At 60.3% G+C, this 26,405-nt stretch overlaps 3 protein-coding genes across 4 annotated transcripts in view; 2 read left to right on the forward strand and 1 right to left on the reverse strand.

Moving 5' to 3' along the window:
* The first annotated feature begins 19 nt into the window (after nt 1-19).
* On the forward strand, nt 20-1,669 carry MRPL2 (mitochondrial ribosomal protein L2). The gene is made up of 6 exons (XM_085054503.1): nt 20-307; nt 393-534; nt 622-737; nt 827-937; nt 1,262-1,335; nt 1,425-1,669. The coding sequence occupies exons 1-6, from the start codon at nt 58-60 to the stop codon at nt 1,635-1,637; spliced, it is 906 nt and encodes a 301-aa protein (XP_084910629.1). The 5' UTR covers nt 20-57; the 3' UTR covers nt 1,638-1,669.
* Nucleotides 1,670-3,016: 1,347 nt separating this feature from the next.
* On the forward strand, nt 3,017-17,326 carry LOC146439059 (cullin-9-like). The gene is made up of 29 exons (XM_085054472.1): nt 3,017-3,632; nt 5,846-6,000; nt 6,377-6,895; nt 7,022-7,157; nt 7,363-7,553; nt 8,037-8,412; nt 8,607-8,808; nt 9,096-9,303; nt 9,377-9,570; nt 9,703-9,920; nt 10,066-10,297; nt 10,684-10,789; nt 11,082-11,309; nt 11,474-11,564; nt 11,638-11,809; nt 11,988-12,093; nt 12,263-12,358; nt 12,448-12,623; nt 13,157-13,290; nt 13,369-13,545; nt 13,783-13,898; nt 14,195-14,377; nt 14,725-14,882; nt 15,194-15,404; nt 15,503-15,668; nt 15,794-15,939; nt 16,118-16,235; nt 16,675-16,871; nt 16,950-17,326. Exons 1-29 carry the CDS (start codon nt 3,038-3,040, stop codon nt 17,232-17,234), a joined length of 5,892 nt encoding a protein of 1,963 aa, XP_084910598.1. The 5' UTR covers nt 3,017-3,037; the 3' UTR covers nt 17,235-17,326.
* A 212-nt stretch (nt 17,327-17,538) lies between these two features.
* The window catches only part of LOC146439060 (phosphofurin acidic cluster sorting protein 2-like), a 55,474-nt gene continuing 46,607 nt past the window's right edge, over nt 17,539-26,405 (reverse strand). Inside the window, exons 10-25 of one of the 2 annotated variants that reach the window (XM_085054478.1) lie at nt 23,841-23,934; nt 23,455-23,526; nt 23,019-23,149; nt 22,764-22,896; nt 22,533-22,637; nt 21,118-21,224; nt 20,680-20,834; nt 20,476-20,586; nt 20,278-20,380; nt 19,881-19,913; nt 19,476-19,518; nt 19,338-19,380; nt 19,105-19,246; nt 18,788-19,011; nt 18,478-18,591; nt 17,539-18,378 (exon numbers count right to left, since the gene is read on the reverse strand). In XM_085054478.1, the coding sequence (XP_084910604.1) occupies nt 18,263-18,378; nt 18,478-18,591; nt 18,788-19,011; nt 19,105-19,246; nt 19,338-19,380; nt 19,476-19,518; nt 19,881-19,913; nt 20,278-20,380; nt 20,476-20,586; nt 20,680-20,834; nt 21,118-21,224; nt 22,533-22,637; nt 22,764-22,896; nt 23,019-23,149; nt 23,455-23,526; nt 23,841-23,934 (1,726 nt within the window). In that variant the 3' untranslated portion in view covers nt 17,539-18,262. The remainder of the gene's footprint in view (nt 18,379-18,477; nt 18,592-18,787; nt 19,012-19,104; nt 19,247-19,337; nt 19,381-19,475; nt 19,519-19,880; nt 19,914-20,277; nt 20,381-20,475; nt 20,587-20,679; nt 20,835-21,117; nt 21,225-22,532; nt 22,638-22,763; nt 22,897-23,018; nt 23,150-23,454; nt 23,527-23,840; nt 23,935-26,405) is intronic. The other variant, XM_085054479.1, reaches the window with a different exon arrangement.

Below are 26,405 nucleotides of genomic sequence, written 5' to 3' on the forward strand. Positions count from 1 at the left end.
AGTGCCCCCTCGGCCCCCCGGCGGCCCCGCCCCGTCCGGCGACCCCTTCCCGCGGCCATGGCGGCGCTGGGGCTCTGCCGCGCCTTCGGGGCGCTCCTGCTGTCGGCGGGGCCCCGCCGGGCCCGGCCCCCCGTGCTGCCGCCCGGCCCTCAGCCCTGGCTGCCGGGGCCGGTGTCGCCGCCTGTCGCCTGCCGCGGGCTCAGCGGCTCGGCGCCGCGCTGCACCACCGACCCGCTGTGGAAGTGCCGGGTCAAGTACACCGTGCGGCCCGTGGGCATGAAGAAGACGGGCGGCCGCGATCACACAGGTGTGCGGGCGGGCGGGCGCGGGCGGGCTGCCGGGACCGGCTGGGCGAGGAGGGTCCCGCCTGCAGCCGCTCCCGTGTCCCGCAGGCCGCGTCCGCGTGCGGGGAATCGGTGGGGGACACAAGCAGCGGTACCGCATGATCGACTTCCAGCGCCTGCGCTACGAGGAGGGGGCCCCGCCGGGGCCCTTCACCGAGAAGGTCATCAACGTCCGATACGACCCTTGCAGGCGAGTGTGGGGTGCGAGCTCGGTCCCGGGCCCGGGCAGTCGCGCCAGCCGTGCCCCCTGCTCACCCGCCGCGGCTTCTCCGTGTAGGTCGGCTGACATCGCCCTGGTGGCCGGCGGCAACCGCAAGCGCTGGATCATTGCCACGGAGAACATGCAGCCAGGGGACAACATCACGAACTCTCCTCACATCGGCAGGATGGCAGGTGCACGCCAGGGCCGGGGGCAGCTGTGCCAGTCTTGCCGAGGGCTCGTCGGCTGCTCCTTGCCCAACTTGTCAGCTTCTGTCTTCCAGTGTCAGCCAACGAAGGGGACGCATACCCGCTGGGGGCTTTGCCTGTCGGCACACTGATCTGCAACCTGGAGAGCCACCCTGGGAAGGGAGCACAGTACATCCGGGCAGCTGGTGTGTCCTCGCACAGGGAGCCCACTGTTTGTCGGGATTTGGCGGAGCACAGATGGAGAGGAGGGCAGGGGGGACATTGCTCTGGATAGCCAATAACAGGGAGTTGCTGTCTTCTCCTCATGTTAGAGTGCAACACATCCCTCCAGAGAAGCGGGGGCAGCTCTGTCCTGTTGATTCCTCAAGGCCTTGTCTTCAGCCAGAAGTGCTGCATTTAGTACAAGTGTGGGGCTTTGAGGAGTTACCAGCATGGGCATGTGCTTGCCACAGGGTGGGATACTTTGTCCTGCTGCTCAAGGCATCTGCCTCCTCTCTTGCCTGCTGCAGGTACTTGTGGGGTGCTGCTGAGGAAAGTGAATGGGACAGCCATCGTGCAGCTGCCCTCCAAAAGGCATATGCAGGTAAAGGAGCTGTGTTGTCCCTGGCTTGACAGCCTGAGCACACAACCGTGTGTCCCCAGGGAGGGCTGCAGCTCTTGTCTGTCCCCTAGGTGCTGGAGACCTGTGTGGCCACGGTGGGCCGCGTGTCCAACGTGGATCACAACAAGCGGGTGATTGGGAAGGCGGGCCGGAACCGCTGGCTGGGCAAGCGCCCACACACGGGCTTGTGGCACCGCAAGGGTGGCTGGGCTGGGCGCAAGATCAGGCCTCTGCCGCCCATGAAAAGCTATGTCAACCTGCCACGAGTCAAAGCCGTGGAGTGATGCCTGGAGCCAATAAAGCGTTTTTTATGCCACTGCTGTTGCATTACTAATGTCTTTTATGCACAGGGCCTTGGGGTGCTTTCCTCCCTTCCCCATGGGTCAAGTTCAGCTGTGTTCAGTCCCTGGCAGGAGTGGGGTTCCCGGGAGAGATGAGTGTGGGGCTGTGGACTGCCTTGGTTTGAGTCTGAGGTTGGTGGGTGACTCGGTGCGGTCAGTTGGCTCAGTCGTGTCAAATCTTGCTGTAGGACACCCGGGCTCTCCTCTCACCCTCAACCTGTCGAACAGCGAAAGCAAGCGCACAGGAAGGTGGCTTCCAGCCAAGGTGACTGGGAAGCTGGGGATCGCGGACCTCAGCGCTTCCCAGCCCCGGTAGCGCCTCATGCTCCCCAGCCCCATTTCTGCCGCCGGCCGCTGCCACCTCTTTCCCTCGCCGCCTTCCCTGTCCCACCGTGCCCCGTCCCTCTGCCCACCAAGTGCCACCCTGTGCCTCATCAGCGCCCGGACGAGCTCCCCGGTGCCGCCCGCCCAGGCCCGGCCTTCACGGCCGCCGTCGGGCGGGGTCTGCGCAGGCGCCCGCGGCCGGAGCGGCGCGGAGCGGTTCCGGAGGTAACGCGGCGGCCCCGCGCGGCGCCGCGGCGGAGGGAGGGCGGGCTGGGCATGGCCGGGCGCGGCCGGCGGCACCCCGAGCGGAGCTGGCCCGGGGAAGGCCCGGGCCGTTTAGGGGAGGTCTCGGTAGCGGCCCCCGGCCGGCCGCGGAAGGGGTGCGGAAGCCGAACCGGGCCGGATAAGGCGCTGCGCGGTGCTCGGCGAGCTCTCGCTTGGCCCGCGCCTGGAAGGAGCTTTGATGCTGCCGCTGCTTCGCCGGCCCCGCGAGCCCTGTGCCCGGGGATGGCAGTGCCGTCCCGCATGCCTTTAGCGTGTGGGCCCCGGGCACGGGCCTATCCCTGCACTGTGTCCCCAGTCCCGCTGGGGTGATGCGCGGCGGAGCCCTCCAGCGCAGACTTGCACTGACCCCCCTGGCCCAGCATGGTAGCACGCAGCCACGTGTTGTAGCTGAGCTTTCTGGGGAAGGCTGCCCTTCCTGGGCACTGCTGTCCGTATTCCTGCCATGCCCACAGCTTGCTTGACAGTCCAAAAATCACTAGGTTTTGCCCTGTTACCTTGTTACTACATATATGCAGTTTTCCAAGGAGAAAGTCAGCTATATCTTAAAGTTGTCGTTTTAGGGGTTTACAGCACTGTCCTTGAATACAGCCAGTACAAAAGCACATTTTATTGGTTGCAATGCCATGTCACCAGCACTGTGACACACAGGAACACAGATCTCTAGCCATAGCATGCCTCAGTCACCTCTCCCCAGCTCCTGCTTCCCCTCTGTCTCTGCAGACACCTCTGCTGCCATGGTGAATGAGAAGCACAATGGCAACCTGCTCGTGCAGCTGGGGCCCAAACTGCAGGCTCACCCAGAGGAGCTTCTCCGTCAGCGGCGAGGCCACGACGGCAGGCTGGAATACCTGGTCCAGTGGAGCATCGTTAGCTCGGAAGAGAGAGCGGCGGGAGGCAGCAGTGCCTCCTGTGCAGAGAGCAAGGCAGAGAGCATCTCCATGTGGATGTCTGCAGAGGAGGTCTGTGCCAGCTGCCCGGCGCTGCTGGGCCAGAGGAGGCTGGAAGGGCCGCGGCCGAAAGAGGAGAAGGCGGCAGCTCCGTTGGCCGCGGATGTCCCGCTGGACGAAGCCTCGCTGCTGGAGATGAAGGCCGATGTCAGGAGCCTGGTGCAGCGAGCTGGGCGCCAGGTGGCCGAGGCCGGGACGCCCCAGTGCTCCATCCTGAGCACCGTGCACGTGCTGAGCGCCTACGCCAGCATCGGCTCTCTGGCAGGCGCCTTCAGGGAGACAGGAGCCCTCGAGCTGCTGATGAGGATGCTGTGCCACAAGGAGAAGCAGATCCGCCGCAGTGCCGGCGAGATGCTGCGGGCTCTGGCTTCACATGATGCAGGTGGGGGCTGCTCCTGCTCTGTGCCACTGAGGAGGTGTTGCTGGGCAGCTGAGGGGTGCCAGGCCTTTGGGAGGGGTGAGATGCCTGGGAAGCAGCATGTTTTGGGGCTTTTTGGCAAAAGAGGAAGAATCAGTCTGGATCTTCCAAGCTTCCTTTGGTTGCAGTTGTCTGGACTGCTCTTAGGTTAGGAACTCTTTGCCAGGTTTCTAAGCTGGGATGCTGATTAGCTGTTAGGAGCATTAAGGAATGTTAGGGGCAGCTGTATCTAGCAGCCCCAACACTTCTCCTGCTCTACTGGATCCCAGGCTAGGGAGTCGAGTTTCTCAAGCTGAGACATGCAGCTGCCACTTTCCCATTTGCAGGTTCAGCCAGTAGCAAAGGTGAGTGCCCATCCCAGAGCACAGACATGTGCAGGACTCTGACAGCACACACTTACAGGACTCACATAAACACAAGCACAGCCAGCCATGTGTCCTCCTGCTCTTCGTCCTGCAGACACAGAAGGTTACTCCTGCCAGCACACACTGCATTTTCCAGGTTCACAAGTAAACACATTTTCATGGATCCCTTAGATACCAGCATGGCCCTTCTCTCTGTCCTGCACCCATGCCTGGATCCAAGCCCCTCTACAAGTCTCAGGGGTCCCCCTGCTCATCAGTTTGTCAAGCCTGATGCTTGCTAGTAAACCTGTATCACTCTTGTTTCACAGTCACATTCATGCATCCCTTGTGACTTCCAGCAACAACCACCACCCATCTCATACCTTGGTCTGGACCCAGGACCTCTTCCTTGCTAATCTAGTGAGAAGTTTTGCTAACGAATTACAGGCACAGCAGGGTTGGGAAAAATGCAGACACCCTTTCCCCCTGGCACCAGGCACTGCAGTCCTGGTTCAGCTGCTGGTGCTGAAGTCCTCAGTTGCCTCCCTTCCAGTAGATGTTCTTTGGAACACACACTGTTCTCTCCCCAGTGGCTGATGACTGAGGATCCTGCCTATCCAGGCACTAGCACTGAGACACTTGCACTTGCCCCAGTAGCTGGCATCTCAGGCCAGGGATTCCTACACCTCTGATCAGGATAGGGCAATTTGTACTGGGTCAGCTGTACACCAGTCTTCCCGATAGCTGGCATTCCAGCCTCAAATCCATGAGACCCTCCTCAGATCCAGAGAGCGATGGCACTTCCAACTGTCACTCTCTCCACTTGCTGACTCCATAGGTCTCCCACACACCCAGTAAGGCTCCAGTTCATGGTACCAAATGCCACTTATGCAGGTCCCACCAGCAGCTGGCACTCGGTCTTTGCAGCACACACACATGGGGTAGAGAGACAGTTTGTAAAGATTTAATAAGAGGGTGTAAGAAAGTAGGACAAACTGTCAATCAGGTACAGGGCTGTCAGACAAACACACTGACCAGCCGTGCTTTAACCATGACTGGCTCCTTTCACATCCCTTTCTCCGCACCCCCTTTTGTGTTCCCTGCCAATTCCAATTAATCAGATAGTCTTACTGAAAAATAATCATTCTCACATGCCAGATGTCCTTACTGATCGTTGTGACTGACCAGATTTGTTTCTCCTCACTGCCTCTATTAGCATTTGTCAGTCAGGTTTGTGATTCCTTATGTTCTTGTTTATGGCTTCCTTCTTATTTTCGCTTTTTGCAGTGAAAAGGTGCTTGACTGGATACACTTAGAGGAACAGGTTCCTTCCACATACCCTTGCAATGAAGACCACTGCCAAAGGCCTTGACAGAACCTGGTGGGTAGAGGCTGGTCCTCACCCAGTTCTCTCCTTTAAGAGGAGCTGCCATGGCTTGGAAGTGCGTGATGAAGCTTGGGTGCACCTGGAAGGTTGCTGGTTGTGGTGTATCCCACAGAACATCTGGCTTTCCCTGTCCTAGTGCCTGAGTTTGTGCAGCTCCAAAGTGGGGCAGATGAGGGGCTGATTCAGGTTAAAGCTTGACTTCTTTTCTTCCCTGAGACCCTGTTCTGGAATCAGTTAATTGGGATTGCTGCTTTGTGAGAATCTTGCAGCATTAGGGGTAGAAGAAAATAGACCATGGAGCAAAATGTCCAGATGAAGGGACAGAACATGGATCAGGTGGCACTGAGCAGCAAAGCTGTTCCTTCCCTGCAGCTATCTGTCACAGGGAGGGTGGGGTGAGGGTTGTTTCTATGGGGCCTGAAGAGTTTTTGTTGTTGTTGTTGCAGGGAGCCGAGCCTATGTGCTGCTGTCCCTGAGCCAGCAGGATGGCATTGAGCAGCACATGGACTTTGACAGCCGCTGCACCTTGCTGGAGCTGTTTGCTGAGATCACATCGTCTGCAGAGCACTGCATGTCCTTCGAGGGGATTCACCTGCCACAGGTAGTGGCAGACCCTGTGGGAGCCACCAGTGCTGGGCCTGTGGGGCATGAGGGGCCAGGAGGGGTGGGAGTGGGGGGCCAGGGCTGGTGCCCTTGTCTGGGACAAGAGGGCAGTTGAAGGTGGGCAGGTGAGCAGGACTGTCTTTTGGGAGAGCTGGCACAGGATGTGAGCCTGGTGTGAAGCTGGGAGTGGTGCAGAGGCACCTGGAGAGCCTTGTGTGTGAGCAGGGAGGTGAGAGTGAGCTGAGAGGTCTCTGCTGCTGCCAGCTGGTCTGGAGATCTCACAGGAGCCTGCCTGGGAATGAACTGGTGGCTCAGAGAGAGCTGGGGGCTGGCGGTGCTCTGCAGGCTGAGTGTGACAGCTGTGCTCGTTGCAGATCCCTGGGAAGCAGCTGTTTGTCCTGGTGAAGCGCTACCTGTGTGTGACTTCTCTCCTGGACAAGCTGAGCAGCGGCATGGAGCAGGGAGAGGAGCAGCAGGGCTGTGCTGTGCCCAGCCCTGTCCCTGAGGAGAGGAGCCGTGTGAAGCAGGAATTTGAGTTCAGCATGGCCATGGCAAACTTCATCTCAGAGCTAGTGCACGTGATGGGCTGGAGCCACAGCCACAAGCCAGAGCCGCTGCCCCGCCAGGACCTGCAGCCTCGCACCGCCTGCTCCATCTTCCAGCACAAGACCCCGGCCAGCACTGCTGTTGAAGCAGCCCCCACGTCCCCAGAAAAGGAGCCTGTGACCTTCAAGACACGCTCAGCATTCCCCAGCCGCAGCAGCTACGTGGAATATGTGCAGGCCACGCTGGTGAGCGGCATGAGGGTGCGCATGCTCGAGGACTACGAGCAGGTCAGCGCCGGCGACGAGGGTGACTTCCGCCGCAGCAACGACGGCATGCCCCCGGTGCAGGTATCCCTGCTGGGGGAGCAGGCAGTGTCAGGGGGCCTGGCTGCTCTCCTGTGCACCCTTGTGTAGAAACAGTGGGGCTGGGCTTGCCTTCCCTGAGCTGGATGTGTGTTTGGCTCTCCTCCTCAGGTGTACTGGCAAGCTCTGGGCTGTACGTACTGGGTTCACTGGCACATGGTTGAGATCATTGGCCCTCCAGAGCAAAAGGAGCTTGAGGGCCACGAGAAGATGAACACCCTGAGACGAAACCACAGACTGAGAGCAGGTGAGCAGCCTATCGGTCTCCTTCAAGCGTGTTCCAGTTCTCCCACTGCCCTCCTGTCACCTCCCTTTCCCCCAGCATGCTATGGTACGATGGGGACCTCTTCTGCCCAGCATGAGCTCTTTCCTTGGGGAATGAAGAGTGTGCAGCAGAGGATGGGTGAGTCGGCAGAGCTGACAGTGTCCTTCCTTGCTCTGCTCTCCTGCAGTTCCACAGCCATTCCTGTGCAAGCCCTTGGCAGGGCTGTACTCCCTGCCTTACCTGGGGCAGCGGCTGCCTAAGGCTGCAGAGGCACTGAGCCGTGCCGAGTGGTGGGACCTGCTCTTCTTTGTGAGGAAGCTGGAAGCATGGGAGCAGGAAGAGATCATCTGCCTCATCCAGCAGCAGCAGGGAGAGCAGGTAGGAGCCAGTGCCTGCAGCAGGGAAATGGGAGGGAGGAGCAAGGAGAACATTAGGGAAGGGACCAGGCCCAGAGGAGATGACAAGTGTGAGCTGTGCAGGGACAGCCTGGATGGGGCAGAAATGGGAGGGTGAGCAGAGATGGCAAAAGCGTGGGGAGCTTGGCCCAGCAGAGCAGTGAGTGGAGATGAAAGGAAAGGCAGTGTCCCCAGACTGCAAAAGGGACTGTCCAGCAAGGTTTGGGCAGGCAAGGCAAGGCTGTGGGGTCATTGTATCAGTTGCAGTTGGGTGGTGAGTTCGGGTGGGAGGTGTGGGCTGGTGGGAGTTAGGCTGGGGACAGCCAGGGGAGGGTGGCAGTGGGGAATGGCCCTGGGCACCTCTGGCGGTGCAGCCTTTTTGTCCCTTCTGCCAGTGGCTGCCACGAGGGGCGTGGGGTCTGTGGCGAGCCCGAGATTAACTTGCCCCCATCGGTGTGGCTGTCAGGTGGATGAAGAAGCCCTGCTGCAGCTGTCAGTGCCTGCAGAGTTGGCCCAGAAGGTGCTGCAGGTGTTGGAGAAGCGGTGCCAGGGCAGCTCTCTGCGTGACCTGCGTGGCTCCCATGTCTACGCCAGATACTTCCTCGGTAGGGGAGCGGAGCAGGATGGTGGAGGGAGCCCTGCAGTGTCCTCAGAGGGCGATGGCAGCAGGAGCGCTGGCCCCGAAGGCATGATGGCCAAGGCAGTGGAGGATGACCTTTCTGCAGCCCCAGGGTCACCCCAAGCCCACAGTGTGGCAGTGAAGTCGGATTGCCAGCTGTTCAGCGAGCTCTTTGAGAGGGAAGGGCTGTTCTTCCCGGAGGTGACAGAGGAGCAGAGCAAGGGTAATGTCCTGCTACACAGGCATGGTGCTGGAAGCAGCACTGCTGCCTCCACAGGGAAAGGCTCTGGGCAGGGCATGGGGGGCCAGGCAGCCAGCAGTCACCTGAAGTGGGGGGACCTGTGGGTGCAGGGTGTGTGGGTGTGTGGCACCCTGGAGGTGTCACTGCTGCCCTGACGCCTCTGTCCCTCTGGCCAGTGCTGGGCAGCTCCAAGGGGCTGAGCGACAGCAACTCACTGGCCAAGACTGCAGCCGTGGTGGACCTGATCCAGAGCAGCAGCTCAGCGGTGGGGCTGCGCTTAGCTGGGCTCAAGCACATCCTGAAGATCCTGGAGGAGGAGCCCAAGTTGGAGCAGCAAGTCGGCACAGCCCAGGGCGGGCTGGGTACCGGGAGCACTGGGTGAGCCCTGGGGTACTGCACACCCCTCCTGCTGCCTGGGCAGAGCCCTGTAGGCAGGGTGGGGGACAGAACTGAGCTGGGAGTTCGGTAGGAGGGGGTGGGAGAGCAAAGGGTGGGAGGTGCAGGAGGAGGGATGGATTTTGTGTCCCTTTGTCCCAGGCAGGCTCATTCACAGTGCTGCCCCAGCCACAGTGTGGGCAGGAAGGAGGTGGCTGACAGGGCCCAAGGTGCTGGCATGGCAGCGGCAGTGGCAGGAGGCTCCTGCTGAGGTGTCCTCTCCCATGCAGGGAGAAGCTGGTGCAGGTGGCAGTGGAGCTGCTGAGCACGGAGGTGGCCGAGAAGGCGCTGGTGGCAGTGACACTGCGGCTGCTGGCCGTGCTGCTGGCACAGTACGAGTGGCGTGTGCCCTTTGCCACGGAGGGTGGCGTGCGGGCAGTGCTGGCCTGCATGCAGCAGCACGGCTGCTCCGCCCTGGTGCAGCAGGCTGGCCTGGCGGTGAGTGCCCGAGGGATGCCCTGGCTGGGCGGGGGTGCCCAGGCTGCCCTCTGCACTGCCCTTGTCCTTGCAGGCCCTGAAGGTGCTGGTGGGAGCTGCGGACGGTGAGCCGGGAGGTGCTGCTGGGAAGTTCTTGGCCTGGAACCACAGCGACGCGCAGATGATGCGGGAGATCTTTGCCAGCATCGGCTCTGCCTCCAGCGAGGGCTCTGCCAGCCTGCTGAGTACCATCCCTGCCGCCCTGAGCACCATGCAGAGGGTCCCGGGGTAGGGGCAGAGAGCGGCTGAGGCTGGGGGGAATCTGCAGGGGGAAGGATGGGCAGGGTGGGCAGGTGGCTTGTGGGTGCAGGGGAAGCTCTGTGCGTGGGGGAGGAGAGTGGCACGGCTTTGTCCTTGCAGGGGCTCCTCAGGGGTGCAGAACGGCCTGCTGGTGGTGAACATGCTGATGGATGGGCATCGGGGCCTGGCGGAGCAGCTTGCAAGCTGCGGTCTCCTGGCGGTGCTGCAGAGCTGCTGGAGGGATGGGCAGAGCAGCGGCTGTCCCCAGGCAGTGCTGGCCCTCAGCGCCATCAATCGCCTGGCAGAGCACCGGCTGCCCCTGGGCCCGGAGGCAGCAGGTACCGTGCCACCCACCCTGCCGCTGCCACGGCCCCGCGGGTGCCACAGGCAGGGCTGCCTGGCCTGACGGGGCAGAGCACCCTGGGAGGCTGCTGCCTCTCGAGTGAGTGCCTGGGCTGGGCTCACGTGTCATTGTCACGGCAGGCAGAGAGGTCCCGTTGGACCCGACGGGCGTGCAGATGCTCCTGGATCGCCTGGAGGACGGCGTCCTGTCCAAGGAGGTGGTGGTGGCCCTGGAGCGGCAGCTCTGCGGCGAAGGCTCTGTTGCCTCTGGCCAGGTGGCCCAGCTGCTGCAGGACCACAGCTGCTTCCAGCTGTTGCTGCGCAGTTTGGAGCTGCTGGGGACAGAGAAGGCTGTGAGCCTGAGCATCCTCAGGTGGGTGCAGGAGGATTTGGGGGATCCCCACAGCAGGTGTGTGAGTGCTGGTGGTGATGTTGGGGAGAGCCAGCAGCTGTTTGTGGGTCCTGGTGGGGTTGTTCTTCACTGGGGGCAGGCTCACCCCAGCATGTAGGCAGGTGCTGATTGGAGTGTCCTGGGGTGCAGGGTGGTGTGGGGACAGAGCAGTGTGTGCCTGGGTGCTGGCTGGGATATGCAGGGGCAGCTGAGGACATGCCTGGGCGCTGGTGGGGTGTCCAAGATTCCAGGGAAGCCTCGGTTCCCAGTCCCTGAGAGGTGCCTTCCAGGTGGGGCAGGGAAGCAGGGCTGCCTGTAGCACTGCTGTCGCTGTGCCTCAGCCTGAGCAGGCCCCCTCTGTCACTCAGGATCCTGAACAAGTTTCTGGACAGTTACCAGGAGGATGTGCTGCCCTGGCATGAGTGTGTGGAGCCCTGTGTGTCCTCCCTGAACACCCACAGCAGCAGCTGGGAGGTGAGGGGGCTCTGGTGCTCCTGTCAGGGAGGGCTGGCTGTGCCTCAGCTGGGCCTGGCATTGGGCAAGCAGGGCTCTGCTGGTGGCAGCCTGGCCTTGTGTCCGAGGCTCTGGGAGAGGTGGGGAGTGGCTGTCCTGGCCTTGTCCATGTCCTGGTGTCTGGCTGTGCCTGGCCAGGCTCTGGCAGGTGCTGCTGGAGTTGGGATGAGGCGAATGGAGCTGCAGCTGCAGCTGCTGGGGGTCCAGGGAGTTGCCAGGAGTGCCCCAACTGCTCACAGCTGTGTCTCTGTAGGTGCTGCAGGAGGTTGTTGGCTTCTTGCACCGCCTGGGCAGTGCCAGCAAGGACTGTGTGGTGGTGATGTGCCACGTGGGCACCCACGAGGCTCTGTCCAAAGCCCTGGAAAAGCACAGCACGGTCCCGTCGCTGGCAGCAGCCCTGCTCGAGCTGGTGACAGACTGTGACAAGTATGCCATGCTCTACAAGAAGCTGATGAGCAGCATCTTGGCTGGCTGCATCCAGGTGGGCCTGGGGAGGCACGGCTGGGCTGGGGCTCTGGGTCTGGGAGCCACCAGGCTGTCCTGGCACTGAGGGAAGGCCTTGTGCTCTCTGCGTGCTGCAGCCCTGCAGGGGGTGAGGGGAGGAGGCCCTGGGGCTGCTGGTAAGAGCTTTGCCCCATGCCATAGCTGGTCCTGGGACAGATTGAGGAGCACTGCCGGAGCCACCAGCCCATCAGCATCCCCTTCTTTGACGTCTTCCTGCACAACCTGTGCCGAGGTGAGTGCGGGCAATGGGAGGTGACCCCAGGTACTGGCTTGGTGGCTGGAAGCTGCACGTGCTCTGCCCACAGGCTCCAGCATGGAGGTGAAGGAGGACAAGTGTTGGGAGAAGGTGCAGGTCTCTTCCAACTCAAACCAGGCCAGCAAGCTCACGGACAGGAACCCCAAGACCTACTGGGAGTCAAACGGCAGCACAGGCTCCCACTTCATCACTGTGCACATGCAGTGTGGTGTGGTGATCAGGTGGGGCTGGGCCGGGAAGGCTGCATGTGAAAGAGAGGGCTTTGGGGATCTGTGCCAGCCCTGCCACAGTGGCCCCGTCCTGGGGGCAGTGGGACATGGCCAGCAGGGCATGGTGCTGTGGGGAGCCAGGGCAGGGAGGTGGGGAGTGCTGGGCAGCCCCATGTTTGCTGTGCTGCAGGGAGATGAGCATGCTGGTGGCCAGCGAGGACTCCAGCTATATGCCATCCCGGGTCGTGGTGCTGGGCGGGGACAGCCCTGCCACCATCAGGACGGAGCTCAATGCGGTGAGTCCCCGTGGGAGTGGTGAGCTGGTCCTTGCTGTGTCCCAGGGAGGTCTGGCCCTGTTGTGAGGCCCTGGGAGGTGCTCTCAGGGAGGTGGGAATGGCAGGAGCCTCACCGCAGGAGCCTCTTCCAGGCTGCCTGTCATGCTGAGGGCTCAGTGCCTCCCTGCAGGTGACCATCCTGCCCTCAGACAGCAGAGTGATCCTGCTGGAGAACATGACTCGCTTCTGGCCCATCATCCAGATCCGGGTGAAGCGGTGCCAGCAGGTGAAGGGGAGCAGGGGGCTGGCCTGGGTGTGGGCAGTGTGGGATGTCAAGGCCATACCTGAGGAACTGAGGGTCTTGCTGTCCCATAGGGTGGCATTGACACACGTGTGCGTGGCATCGAGGTGCAGGGGCCCAAGCCCACTTTCTGGCCCATCTTCAAGGAGCAGCTGTGCCGCCGGACGTTCCTCTCCTGCACTGCTCGGGCTCATGCCTGGAGCCAGGAGATCTGCCAGGACCGGGGACAGCTGCTGCAACTCTTTGGCAGGTGAGTTGTGTCCTGGCTGTGCCATCGCGTCCCTGGTGTCCCAGGGCCCCGGGAGGACATTGCTGGCAGCCTGTGAGGGGACTTCGGGGCTAGGAAAGGAGCAGCTGGGTGTGCCACCTGTAAGGGAGGGGCTCTTGCTCCTTTCTTGCCACCAGTGGTCCTGGAGGGCCAGAGCCACCTTGGGGTCCCCTGGGCTTAAGCTGGGCATGTGGCCTTGGCTAACCCCCAGAGCAGGATGCTGGTCCCCCACAGGGGCTGTCATGTCCTGACATGGCAGAGGTCAGCCAGGCACAGCAGGATCTCGTGGCCACAGGCACTGCACAGCCCCCATTTGGCAGGGGCTCTGAGGGCCCCAAGGGCCATTGGGCCAGGTCCCAGAGACAGCGAGGGGCCCTCCCTGGGTTCTGAGGGTGAGTGGGGTCACCAAGCAATCATGGCTTGGCAGGGGCAGAGCAGGGAGCAGCCACTGTGCTCTGCTTTCCACGGGAGCTCTGTAGCCCTTGGCACTGTGTGCTGCCCGCTCCCTGTTGCAGGCTGAACCAGGCGCTGCAGCATGAGCAGAGCTTTGCCAATCGCTTCCTTCCTGACGACGAGGCAGCCCGGGCACTGGGCAGGACGTTCTGGGAGGCCCTGGTGAACCCCTTGGTGCAGAGCATCACCAGCCCAGGTACCCTGAGCTCTCTGGGACCCACCCGTGCCATGCCCCAGGCAGGGGCCCTGGCTCTGAGTCTGGTTGGCCTTGCAGACCCTGACGGTGTGAGTCCCCTGGCCTGGCTGCTGAGTGAGTACCTGGAGAGCATGGAGCTGCCCCGCCGTGCCACAGGGCGCAGGGCTACCTTTGGTTCCTGCGTGCGGCAACTGACCCAGCTGCTGGTGCACGTGGACCCTGGTGACCCTGAGCCAGAGGAGAGCAGAGCAGCTGGTGAGCCTGGGGCTGCCCTCCCGTGGGGCTGGGTGGGCTCCAGAGTGCCAGGCTGTGGCCGTGGGGCTCCTCTGGGGAGCGTCCTATGGCACAGGATGCTCCTGAGCTGGGGAAGGCTTGTGGTCACACCTCAGCGGTGGCCGTGCCTCCCCAGTGTCCCCTCAGCCCTGCTGTGGCCAGTCAGTGTGTGGGGCCTGCCCATGGAGCCACGCTGAGCCTGAGGTTGACCCTTGGCAGGTGGGAAGGATGGGAAGAACAAGGAGATTCCAGCCAGGGCAGCGAAGGCGGTGGTGGAGAAGTCGAGAGGCCTGTGGGGAATCTCGCAGTGCTGGCGTGGCGTGGTGCAGCAGCAGGTAGAGCTTGGAGGGCCACCTGGGAGGTGTGTGGGACCTGCCCTGGGGGGATGGAGCGGGAAGTGGGGTCTGGCAGTGCCCTGGGAGCATGGGGAAGGCACAGGGCTGTATCAGACCTCCCCAGAGCCTGGAGTGATGTGGGGACAGCCCTGCTGCGCTTGCCCCCCTGGCATGGCTTGGGTGTCAGCCAGGCCCTGTGCCCAGGCCGATGCTGCAGGTCAGGAGACAAGGCTGGGGCTGGGGACATTGCTGCAGCACGTCCTGCTGCGGGCTCAGCCCTTGCACTGCTCCCACAGGTGCAGCAGTTCCTGGAGGCAGCAGGGCAGGCACCAGACCTTGCAGAGCAATACTGCCAGCTGTACCAGCGCCTGCGAGGGGCCACAGAGGAGCTCTTTGGGCAGCAGGCCGCCTTTGTGCTGGCCCTGGGCCAGGGCTTTGCGGGGGCTTTGCTGCAGCTCTCCTTCCTGACTGCCCTGCACGTGAGTCGAGGCAGCGCGGTCCTGGTGCTATGGCCCTGGGCACGGGCTGGGGAGCTGCCCTGGCCCATGGCACTGGGACAAGCTCTGGGTGGGTGGTGTCCTGTTGCCCCCGAGCCACAGAGCCCTGCCCTGCGGTGGCCCCGGGTGGTGCCCAGCTCAGGTGTGTGGTGCTCATCCCAGCATGGGCCCAGCCCTGGCACACTGCTGCCTTGGGCTGGTGCCTGGGCACCCTCAGCCCCGTCCTGGGAATGCCAGAGTTTCCCAGCTGCTCCCGCAGGGACATTCCCCCAGCCCGGTCCTTTGGGCACCTGGTGAGTCCTGTGTGCAGCCAGCCCTGTCCCTCGCAGGTGAGTGAGCAGTTTGCCCGCTACCTTGACGTGCAGATCCAGGAGCTCCGCAGGGCTGCGGGCAGCGTGGGGCCTCTGGAGCAGCTGCAGCAGTTCTTGGAGCCCTTCGTCGTCTTCAGTGGCCTGGAGCTTGCCCACACCTTCGAACACTTCTACAGGTGAGGCTGCTGTGTCTCCCTGGAACCAGGGGCCTGGTGCAGCGTGGCCAGGTGTGCTGGGGGAGCCTGGCCCAGCGTGGCAGTGATGCTCCTGCTTCAGTTTTTTGGGGCTGTGGAGTGTAGAGGGCCCTGGGTGCTGCCAGTGTGCTGAGGCACATTCCCTGCCGGGGACAGGGAGGGGAGACGCGTGTGCTGCCAGGCTCATGTGCCGTGGGGTGAGGCTGGGCTCGGAGCTGTGGCTGGCTGCTGGAGGGTGGCTGATGGCCACAGGGCTCGGGCACAGCCCTGACTGACGCTGGTGGCCGTGGCAGGCACTACCTGGGGGATCGTCTCCTGGCGCAAGGGCCGTCGTGGCTGGAAGGAGGCATCGTGGAGCAGATTGGGCTGTGCTTCCCCAGCCGCTTTCCCCAAGATATGCTGAGCAACTTGGCCGAGTCGGAGGAGCTCCAGCGGCAATTCCGCCTCTTCCAGCTGCAGGAGCAGGACAAGAGGCTGCTGGAGCTGGACACAGGCCTGGACGAGGTGAGAGGGAGGGTGGGGTGGGGACGCCAGAGGCTGCTGACATTCCTCAGGGGGATCGTGGAGCCTGACCTGAGCTGCTCTTTTGCCCCTGTGCCCAGGTGCTGGGGACAGCCACGGTGGCAGATGTGCCGGAGGTGAAGGTGCTGGCCCTGTCCCCACGCTGCTGGCCTGTTTCTCCGCTCTGTTACATGGATAACCCTGGGAGATTTTTCCCAGCGGTGCTGAGCTCCCCCCTGGACGAGTTTGCTGACTTCTGCCGGCAGAGTGAGTGCTGTGGCCAGGACTGTGCCCAGACCCTGCAGGGCAGCTCAGCCACCAGTGGTGGTGTGCCGGGGTGGGCTGGGAGTGCCTGGCAGGGCTGTCCCTGTCCCTGACACTGTCTCTGGCAGGTCAGAGTCAGCTGGGCTGGGAGTGCACGAAGCCCCGTCGGTTGCAGTGGACTTGGCTGGGCCATGCCGAGCTTCAGTTTGGAGACTGTGTTCTGCATGTGTCCACGCTGCAGATGTACATCCTGCTGTGCTTCAACAGCGCCGAGGTAGGAGCTGGGGCCATGGTGGGGTGAGGGAGGCAGCAGAGGCTGGAACATGGCAGGGCCGTGTCCTCCCTTCCCTTCTGGTGGGGTCTCCAGCAGTGTTTGGGGCACAGGACCCCATTGTTTGGCCAGGCCAGTGGCCAGTGGGTCTTGGCCATTGCCCTCCCACCCCCTGCTGCAGGAGGTGGCTGTGGAGGCCCTGCTGCAGGCTACTGGGCTCCCTGCTGACCTGGTGCACCAGGCGCTGACACCACTGACCCACGGCCACGGTGTCCTGGTGGGGAGCTGCACTCCAGGGGGTGAGTGTGGGGCTGGGGCAGCCAGGGGAGGTGCTGGTCTGAACCCCAAGGGGGTGCTGGGCTTAGGGTGCACGAGCTCGTAGGGCCAGCAAAAGAGCTGGGTCTGTGTTGGTGCTCGGGGCAAGGTCTGTGCATCAGGCTGGGGCCTGAGGCCAGCGTAGGGCTGTAGGTGATGTGTGGGGTGGGGCTGGGGGCCATGCACAAGGCATGGGGCAGCGTGGGTGGTCGGGTCTCGGGGCTGTGTATGGGCTTGGGGCAGGGCCAGGGGCTGTGTGCGTGGCTGTGGCTTGGGGCCACACGTGGGGACAGGGCTGGGGTGGCCAGCGGTGCGGGCAGCAGCGGGAGGCCCAGCTTGGGTCCCAGAGCCACACGTGTGCCCTGGGGCTCCTTCAGGCCCAGCTCGAGGCTTGGCTGAGCCTGGCTTGGGCGTTGGCTCCAGGTGCACTGCGGCTGAACCAGGCAGCCCTGGCCCAGGCCTCCGGCCGCCAGCTGAGGCTGCTGCCCCAGCAGAGGTACCTGCAGACAGAGAGGGCCGAGGTGAGCGCTCTGGAGAGGAAGAGGAATGTGCTGTGCTGCCTCATCACCCGCATCCTCAAGGTGGAGAAGCAGCTGCACATCGACAACCTGGTGTTCAGGGTACGAGGGTGGTGCAGAGGGGGCACAGGGGCTGCCTGGGGCTGCAGCCATTGCATTGGGGCTCCCTTGCTGCCGTAGGTGATCGATGCCTGTCAGAAGGGCGAGCTGGGGCCAGGGGTGCAGTTCCTGAGCTTCTGCTGCCACAGCGTGGATGTGCTGTCCTGCATCCTGCACCTGCTGAACCAGGGCTATCTCCGGCGCCAGGAGGAGAGGCCTCATGTCTTGGAATACATCTCTGTTGAATCTACAACACTCCCCACTTCTCAGGTCCAGCCACAGGTTGCCTTCCAGACTGTAGAGATCAAGACAACAGCCAGCCTGGCCTCTACTGAAAGGAAACAGACTTTTTCTACATTCAGATAGAGGAGGACCTGGCTGGGAGGACTCAGGCTGGGTCCAGTCTGTCTCTTCCTGAACTCTTATGAGTTTTATTTTAATAAATGAGCGAAGCTCCACCCAGTCCCAGCTTGTACTGTGTTGGGGAGCTCAGTTGGCCCATGGCTGGGAGTGTGGCCAGGCCATACCCCTGTGGTTGCTGTGCTCAGGCAGCCCTGGAGTGTCTGTTCTCTCCTAGCTGTGCTCAGTCATGCCCTCAGTCATGCCCACAGACATGGGGGCTCACACACCCACACCCACACCCACCCCCACACACCCCCACACCCTGCCATAATGGTAACAGCATTAATTTATTAAAATTAATCCCGAAAAGTAACCATACAATAAATTTAAAAAAAATAGAATCTTGTAAAAAAAAAAACTCAGGTGCCCTCATCCCACACCTCCAGCTGGCAGCACCATGGGGTAGGGCTGGTTAGGAAGGGATGGGGAGATGAAGAGGACAGCCTCAGCAGCAGGGCTGCAGGGGGACTGGAAAAGCTGCTGAGGCTGTGCTGCAGAGGGCAGGGCCAGCACAGCAGTGCAAGGCTGGCAGTGGGGCTGGCAAGGGTGATAACAGGGGTTGGTGGGCCCTGCTCAGCACCTGCCCCCTGCACAGAGCAATCTGGCTGGCTACAGCACTGGGGAACCTGCCTGGGTCCAGCCCAGCTGGGGCCCTGGCTGGCTACAGGGCTGGCCTGGCAGGTGCATCTGCAGAGAGTGGGGCCCAGAGCCCTTCCTGGGGCCCTGCTGGCTGGTGCCAACCCTTGTCCCAGGCTGCTGTTGGGGGTCACGGGAGGCAGATGGCATGGTGTCCTGGCTGGTGTTGGAGGGTGCATGGACCCGGTCTCACTGGCCTCACCTTCACGGGTCTTGGCCCACAGGGTGCAGGTGTGGTATCCCCCACCACTGAGCAGGCAGAGACTGGTCTGCAGAAGATGGGGACAAGAGCATGTCCATCTCCCTGTCTCCTCCTGCAACCCACTGCAGCTGCATTCCAGGGATGCCCCAATGTCTCACACACTCTTCGAGTAGCCGAAGATGCCCACAGGGAGGTACTTGACGTGTGTTGGCCACTGTGCTGCCAGCTGGAAAAACTTCACATCGTTCCACTCCACCCCATCTATGGAGACTGAGAGGAGAGGTGCAGTGAGGTACAGCCCTACCACAGCCAGCCTGTGCTGCCTGGTCTGCCCCGCTACAGCCCCAAGGGGCTGGTACCTCCCCTCACCTCGCAACATGGTGTTCTGGTGCTTGGCTGTGCAGATGAGGCGTGTGATCCCTTCAATGACTTGGCTTTTGGGTTCCAAGTCCTTTTCTTTTGGTTTCTTGCTCAGGAACATCACTGGGGACCGAGGCCAGACAGGACCAATGTTAGGGTGTCCCCACCGGGCCCTGGATGGGAGCCCTTGCCCCAGTGCATTGACTAACCCCTGCTGGGCCACATCTCAGCCCTGCCCTCCTGCAGGCTCCTCCCCCACCCTTTTTGCAAAGCACTGTGGCCCCACAGCCAGAGATCACCCCAGAGTGGGCTTGGTTACCTTTCTTGTTTTTCTCCTTGGTGACCACGGTCATGGCCATGGTGCTGGGGGGCACCAGTTCCCCTGTGCTGGGGATGCGGCTGACCTGGAGTGAGCGGAAGTTGCTCTTGAGTGTGTTCTTGATACCCGTCTCCCGCTTGTCACCCTCCTTCTTCCTGTCCAGCCCTTGTGTTGTCCAATAGTCCACCTGCAGGCCCATCACCTCCACACCAGGGCTCAGAGACCTGGAGAAGATGAGCAGCACATGCAGCACACAGATGCTGCCCCTGTTCCTCTCCCCACCGCTGCCCCAGGCTGAGGGGGCCTTGTTTTCTTACCCAGCACCCGAGAGGCCGCTGCTGACGGACGGAGAGGGTGGCGGGGTGCTCACGGTCTCCTTGCCATAGGGAACAGCTGCGCTGGAGGCTGGTGTTGAGCTCAGCAGGGAGGGGGTGCAGACTGTGGCATCATCCGAGTCCACTGGGGAGGAAAAGTGTGGGTTTGAGAGGTTGGAGGACACCAACAAGGGCCTCTCTGAGTGGAAAAGAGCTGAGGACTCCCACGGACTCACCGGAGGCACTGAAAGACTGCTCCACCAGGCCCACCTTCACCACCTGCAAAGACAGACAAGTCAGAGGATCCCTAGCATCAGCAGGGCTGTGCCCTGCCCGTCTCCCCTCAGCCCCTGCTGGCCCCTCAACACACTCACCCCCACAAAGGGGACAAACTTCTGGCAGGAGTCCTCGTCGGGGCTGCAGAAGGAAGAGAGGCTGGTCAGGGTCTGGGTGTGCTGAGCATCAATTGCTCTGTGACTACTAACCTTGTGCCCAGGCAGCCCTGCACTCGCAGGGGTCAATGCTGGCTCACATCCACTAGGACCATCTCCTTTGCCCTCCCTCCCATGAGACCCCCTGTCCCCAACATGGCAGCACAGGGCACACTACACAAGGAGGCAAGGAGTTGTCCCCTCCAGTGCTGGGAAAGGGCTTGCATGCGGGAGGGCAGCCCTGGCCCACTGTGGGGTCACGGCTCCCCTGCACAGCAAGAGGGATGGACGCACATGGGGAAAGGCAGGGAGGGGCCAGGCAGCGGCACAGCAAGCACAAGCCAATACCTGATATAAAAATCAAAATAGAGACTTCTCTTCCTTGGGTGCCAGAAACCAAGAGAAGGGAGAGGTGAGAGTGCAGCTGGAACACGAGCATCAACCCCCGGGCAGCACAGTACCAGCTTGCAGCCCCACCCAGCCCATCCCAGCCCTGGCAGCTGGTCCCCACCATTGGGGCTGTCACAGCCACAGCTACTGGAGGGGCCAAGGACACCAAGAAGTGGCACGGAACGGTGCTGCACGCCTCTCACTATGGGACCCCAGCTCCCCTCAGCACCATGCTGCTCCTCAGTGGAATGCAGGGCCTCACTCACTTGTCCCCTGTGTCCCTCATTCCTGTCCTGGGCACGTCCCAGACCGGGGCCGCATGAGGGGAGGACAGGCGCCCTGGGACCAGACTAACCTCTTCTGCTTGTAGGTCAGCATGGCCTCAGAGATGGGGAGCTGGTGAGAGAAGCTGGCTCCAGCGATGAACTGGGCGACACGGCCTGCTATATCCACAGTGTCTGCGGGCATAAAGAGCCATGAAGACCTCAATGACAGCTGATAGAGAGCTGTCCCCCTCAGGGCACTGCTGACTCCAGCCTGCCCTGCTCCTCACCTGCGGTGGGTGGCTCAGCCCTGCTGAACAGCTCCCGCCACGCTGTGTCCAGGAAGAGAGTACTGTACTTGTTATCCACCGAGGCCAGGTACTTGGCCAGAGGGTGAGAGCCTGCAGGGCAGAAAGGCAGCATTGGCTTTAGGCAGGGGAGTCTGGGGAGGTGGGAGAGGACAGGCCTGCAGCTGGGCTCCCAATGGCTCTCACCCAGTGGCACAAGCAGGAAGCGAAGGTAGTTGAGCCAGTCGGGTGTCTTGCTGGCCAGTTGCTCCACAAAGAAACGGAGGACAACACTCAGGTAGCTCTGGTCCCCTGCCACTACCACCTTCACCGGGGGAGGCATATGGGAGTTACAGTTACAGCTGCGAAAGGGAGAGGAAAGGAGACCATGAGGGATGTGCAGTGGCTCAGTAGGTGGGCCAGGGGACATGCCCGGCCACGCCAACTGACAATATCCAGCTTGGTGTGCACTGCCATGGGCAAAAGCAGTACCAGCACCCCCCACTTTCCCCAGGGTCTACACTTGTTTCTATAGTAGTGTCCATAACCCCAAAGGGTCCTAATGAGCCCTGGGGAGCCAGGGCCATACCCAGCCCTTCTCTGAATCCATACAGTGCCACCAGGCTGAGCCCAAGCTGTACTCACTATCGCTGGATGCGGGAGACAGTGGTGTTGAAGGCTGCCTGGATGTCTGCCACGGAGCAGGTGGATACAACCAACTGCTTGTGCGCCTGGAGCTGCTCACTCACGTACTGCCAATGCAGAGAGCTCAGGTTAAGGCACCCTGGAGGCATGGCAGTGCTGGCCAGCACCAGCCCATGCCTGCCCTGGGTGCCCCCCAGATTAGAACTGGGACACCTGTCCCCACCCGTGCCATGCAAGGAGGCCAAAACCATCAGGTCACTCACAGCTGCATCTTGAGCATCCCTGCTCCTCCCAGCTCTGCTCTAGGGGCCAGCCAGCCCCCTGCTCTCACCTTTGAGCACAGCAGTCACCACCCTTGCCATGACAAGGGCAAAACTGTGCCAAGAACCAGGCTGCGCTTCTTGACATAAGCAACTTGGTCCAGGGACCCTCTGATTTAAATCCTGCCATGCCACAGCAGGGCCCAGCTCTGGGCTCAGTCTGCCTCTGCTCACTCCCCTCCTCTTGCTCTGTCCAAACGTGGCACTCCAAAATTGTTCTGTCTCTTCAGGTGTCTGCATGCTGTTCAAGAGTGGTCCAATAGGCACTCAAGCCAGATGGGGGCTAGGAAGGACTAGTTCTGGGAGTGGGCATTGACCCTTTTTTCCCTATCCCAGTGGAACAAGCCAAGACTGCACAGCCTGAGACAAGATTTCACCACCTCTCACTGAGAAGTCCTTTCTTCTGCCATAAAATTTTCCAGCACCGTTTCTGGATGTCAGGCATAGCTGCAGGATCCTGAAAGGGTCTCACAGGTGTTATATCTAACTGCTTGTTTGCATGTTTGCACGCAGGTACATTTCCCTGCTCACCTTTAGCAGTCAAAAGCTTTAGCACTCCAGGTATGGGGGAGGCAGGAGCTGGGCCTCTCCTTGCATGGAAATGAGGCAGGAAGGCCTCACATCCCACCCTGCCTAGAGACCTCAGCTCTGATGATGTAGTTAATCCTCCCTGGGAGTGGCAGGTGACACACTCTTCCATCTCTCAGTGGGAAATACCTCCCAGGGCCTGGTGCCCACAGAGGAAGGGAGCCCTTTGCCAGGAAATCCAACAAAGCTCTGACCCATGGGGTTCCTGGGAACCAGGACCAAGCAGTGAGAGCCTATGGTACAGTCCACCAGCCAGCCTTTCTGGGACTGACCAGGACATCATGTTTTGAGGATCCAGTGATGCCACATGATGGAGGAGACACACCTGACTCTTGTGTATGCAGCTCAGAACCATGTAAATGCACTGCCTCCCTGAAGGAAGTGCCACAGTGGGGGAGAGGAGGGCACAGCTGGTGCCAGTTTCCCTAGGACACCCTGCTATGACTGGGAGAATCCACCCTGCTGACAGCTGCCTCTATGCATCCAGCTCCCATCACACCTACTTACCTGCCCCTGCCACTCAGCGACATTCACCAGCACGATGCTCTCAGGAAGCTGCTCATCTGACACCAGGATCTGGTTCAGCTGGTCATAAACAGACTTTCGGGGTACCTGTGACAGCATCACCACAAAGGTTAATGCCAGGCAGCAGCCACCCTGGACACTGCCCATGGCTGAAGACCTGGCAGGGTTCTTGAGTGAGAAGCCTCCAGGCAGGCTGGCTCCCAAGGGCCTCACCTGGGTGCTATGCCATGAGTCTGGAGAGCTCTCACTGTCCAAGCTGCTGGCACGGCCACCCTGTCCCTTTGAGCTCTGCCGGTCCTTCACAGACGTGCTGCGGGGACGCCACAACTGCTTGCTCTCTGCCTTGCTGTGAGGGAGAAGCAGGAGAGGCAAAACTGTTGAGGAAATTTCATCTCTATCAATCCCCACTCAGTTCAGAGAGCCAGTGTGACCTGCTCAGCCCTGGCAGGGGGCACAGACCTGCCTTACCTGGGCGATACAGCACTGGGGAGCTCGGTTTTGGTCCCAGGGACCAGCTGGGCCAGTCTGTCCATGCTGCCTTCCCTCATGGCAGCCTCTGCAGGGGCCAGCCGGGAACACGGCTCCTCTGCAGCCAGCTCCTGAGGGCCACACACACAGTCACTTCACACACACTGCTCTCCTTGCTTCTACAGGGAGCAGCCCTACACCCATGGGTGCCCATCCAATGATGGGCCTGTTGGCCCCCCTCAAGAGCCAACGCTGCAGGGCCTCGGGAAGGCTGGGCTGCACCTCCTGTAGACTCTAACATTCCTTTAACTCATGCTGCTCCCCAGCACAATCTACTTGTCTTCCCAGCCCTGCTCCCAAGCTGGTAGACAACCCAGGTACTCCAGAAAGCAAGGCGGGGTCTCAGAGAGTCCCACATCCCATAGCCTGGACTCACCACTGCAGGGACGTCTGTTCCTGGCTCTTCTTGTGGTCGCTGTGCTCCTGGCTTCCGCTTGTCTGCCTCGCCCTGGGGGACAGGGAGTGGGGTCAGAGCAGGACGGAGCACACTGAGCAGGGTAGCTGCCAGTGACCCACACTTGGCTTCACAGAACACATGCTCCCACAGGGGAGCCCGGCATTCCCCTGGGACTGGCCCCAGAGGATGCCCCCCATCGCTACCTGTCTGCCTGTGCTGGGAAAAAGAGGAAGAAAGAAGGAAAGGAGCAGCCCCAGGCAGGTGCTGCCAGGAGCTGTGGTCTCAGAGTGCAGGCATTGTGGGGGTGCTGGGCTAGCTGGGGAGGGAAAGGGGCATGAGGTGGTGGTGGTGGTGGTGTAACTCACAGGGCTGCCCGACTCTTGATCCTGCCCTTTCTGGCTGTGCAGACTGCCGATCTCAGTCTGGGAACCAGAATGAGAGACTCCCTCAAAGAAACGCCTGCAGAGAAACAGACAGACGAACGGACGGACAGACAGACAGACGGGAGAGAAAAAGGCAGGAATAAGAGAGGAACAAAGTCACCATGACCCCAGCACACCCCCACCGGCCTGTCCCAAGCACAGAGCCCTGTGGAGAGGTCCTCAGTGGGACACAGGGCCAGAGAGCCAAGTGTCTGGGTGATGCACAGCTGAGGAGCAGACCTGCCAGCAGTGCCCCCTGTGACCCCGGGGAGCTGGAGGCAGGATCTCCCAGTGCTTTCTGCCTCAGGTGATCCCCTACCCCTGGAGTGCAAGCAAGGAACTGCCACCTTGCCCCATCTCACTGGTACGTGGTCTCTGTCAACACCACAACTCCAGTGTGCTGCTGAACCTCTCTGCCTCTTCTGCACCACCACAGCTTCCGTAGCTTTCTGCTGCCTTCCCTTCTGTTTTCCCTTTTCCAGGGATGATTCCTTGCCTCTGCCTGCTGCTGCTGCACACTTCCAGCTGCAGTGCTCACCTTCCCTTTCTGCCTTCCCCTTTCCCAAGGCTCTGAAGATCACAGTATTGCACACATAACCACACCTCAGGCAGTGCAGTACTTAAATTTGCCAAGTTTTAGGTCTCTTAGTTGACATTTTGGTAGAGCTGCAGAGTGCAGCTCCGATGTTCTGTTTTCAAATCACCATGGTTCACACAGGAACTCTTTTGGGGCAGCCAGGACAGTCTCTGCCACTACAGTGTGAACTTCCACCTTTGCTTACTCTTTTTTCACAGATTATTAATTTGCCAAGGACCCCTTTCACAGCCTGTGGGCTGCTCAAAGACCAGTCTTTAGGAAACAAGCAGGGTCTGTCACTGGATCTCACTTGCCAGTTTTCCCAGGACCTTTACAGCAACCAGAATCCACCTGCAATGTGTGACTTTGCTGCAGGAGATCTGAGCTAGATTCCCTCTAAACTATGTGTATGTGCTCATTAACCCCCACTAGGCACCTCTCCTGATTTGCCTAGTGTGCAGATGGGGATATCAGGTTGCAGGTTTCCAGGGATGGCCACAGAGGTGTAAGATATAAAGAAGTTCTGTTAGGACTCCATCAGAGTTTCTTTCCATTGTTTTCTACTTTCCTCATCAGGATATACCTGCAGCTTCCTGCAGGATTCCTCCAGACCTGTGAAATCCTGACTGCTCCTTTTATTTTCCTTTTAGCATGCTTCCTCATTTGTATACAGCACACTGTACTGCCAGGAACAACAGTGTTTGTTAGGTTTTACTGCTCCTAAAAGGACTGTCCATCTCTGTAAATAAATGATTGCTCCCACACAGAGCAGCTCTTCAGCAGCAGTGTTTATGCACTGGTTGGGAAAAGTCAAGGCTTGATTTTCCCCTCACTGGCTCTGTGACCAGCTGCTTCACATGCTCGCTTAGCAATGCTTCAGGTTTAGAGTCACAATAGTGCCCTGGAGAGACATTTTCTCCAGGTCACACTGGTATAAATTATGTCTCCTTTTACTAACATATTTCTTCTCTCTCTGCCCTTCCATTCTCTGCTACAAAATCTCAGGCATTGTCACCACCTGTACAGTCATTACTCTACACTTGCCTTTCCCCATCCAGAAATTGCAATCCATACAGACTATATTAGTAACTTAAAAGTCAAACCAGAAGAACATACAAGTTTTCCAATAGTTCACCCCTCAATCAGCCTTTTTTTCATATTCCTCTGTACTGTCCCAAGTAATCCCACCAGAATGTGACATACCCTTAGAGCCACTGGCACCACGAAGAGCAATCTTCATTCTCTTCTTTTTCTTAGGCACTGGATGTGTTTAGACTGTATTATACTTTCTCTGGCTTTCAACACTCTATTTAAATTGGGCTGTCTTCCCCTTTCCCCATGAAAGCTGTGTTTGTTTGTGCCTTCTCTCACTTGCAATTCAGAAACTTTCATCCCTTGAGGATGTCACACTAAGCAGAGAGCTCTTCTGCAATTTCCTGCTCTGCAGTTTAAACGCTCTCCTCCTATAGGCATGATTGAAGCCACATCTCAGCATGCTGAGATTCAGGTAAATCCCAGCCCTTCTGCACAGCCTCCTTCTGTTCTAAATTAATTTAGCTGCCCTCGCCTCACCCATTTTCCCAGTCATCTATGAAAACACTTGCTCCTTCACCTCTGACCTTCCATCAAGAGGTCTGACTTGAGGTCCTGCCTAACAGCCTTGGTTTCAGCTCATTTTGCCCCAGTGCAGGAGCAAACTGATGCTGCATGGCTTTGCTGGCTGATCAAAAGGATCAGCTCCCAGCACTGTCCACTTCATACCATTAATGCCCTTGCTCCACAGAGATCTTCACAGTGTCTAGCAAGACTGTCTATGACAAGAAATCCAACGTGAGGATCATCTCAAATTTACAGGCTGGGCTGTAATTTACCAGCTGAGAAGGCTACTTAGCACTTGGGAACCACAAAGAATACATGAAACACCTTGGCAG

The sequence above is a fragment of the Lichenostomus cassidix genome, chromosome 3 (genome assembly GCF_008360975.1).
Source record: "Lichenostomus cassidix isolate B80296 chromosome 3, HeHo_3.0, whole genome shotgun sequence".
In the NCBI taxonomy this organism is placed as follows: Eukaryota; Metazoa; Chordata; class Aves; order Passeriformes; family Meliphagidae; genus Lichenostomus; species Lichenostomus cassidix.

Coding starts and splice junctions, on each gene's coding strand:
- LOC146439059 (XM_085054472.1), top strand. CDS start 3,038: ATGGTGAATGAGAAGCACAATGGCAACCTGCTCGTGCAGCTGGGGCCC. Junction 13,899..14,194: donor GTGGCGTGGTGCAGCAGCAG/GTAGAGCTTGGA, acceptor CTGCTCCCACAG/GTGCAGCAGTTCCTGGAGGC. Junction 15,405..15,502: donor TGGACACAGGCCTGGACGAG/GTGAGAGGGAGG, acceptor CCCTGTGCCCAG/GTGCTGGGGACAGCCACGGT.
- MRPL2 (XM_085054503.1), top strand. CDS start 58: ATGGCGGCGCTGGGGCTCTGCCGCGCCTTCGGGGCGCTCCTGCTGTCG. Junction 535..621: donor GTCCGATACGACCCTTGCAG/GCGAGTGTGGGG, acceptor TTCTCCGTGTAG/GTCGGCTGACATCGCCCTGG. Junction 738..826: donor TCACATCGGCAGGATGGCAG/GTGCACGCCAGG, acceptor TCTGTCTTCCAG/TGTCAGCCAACGAAGGGGAC.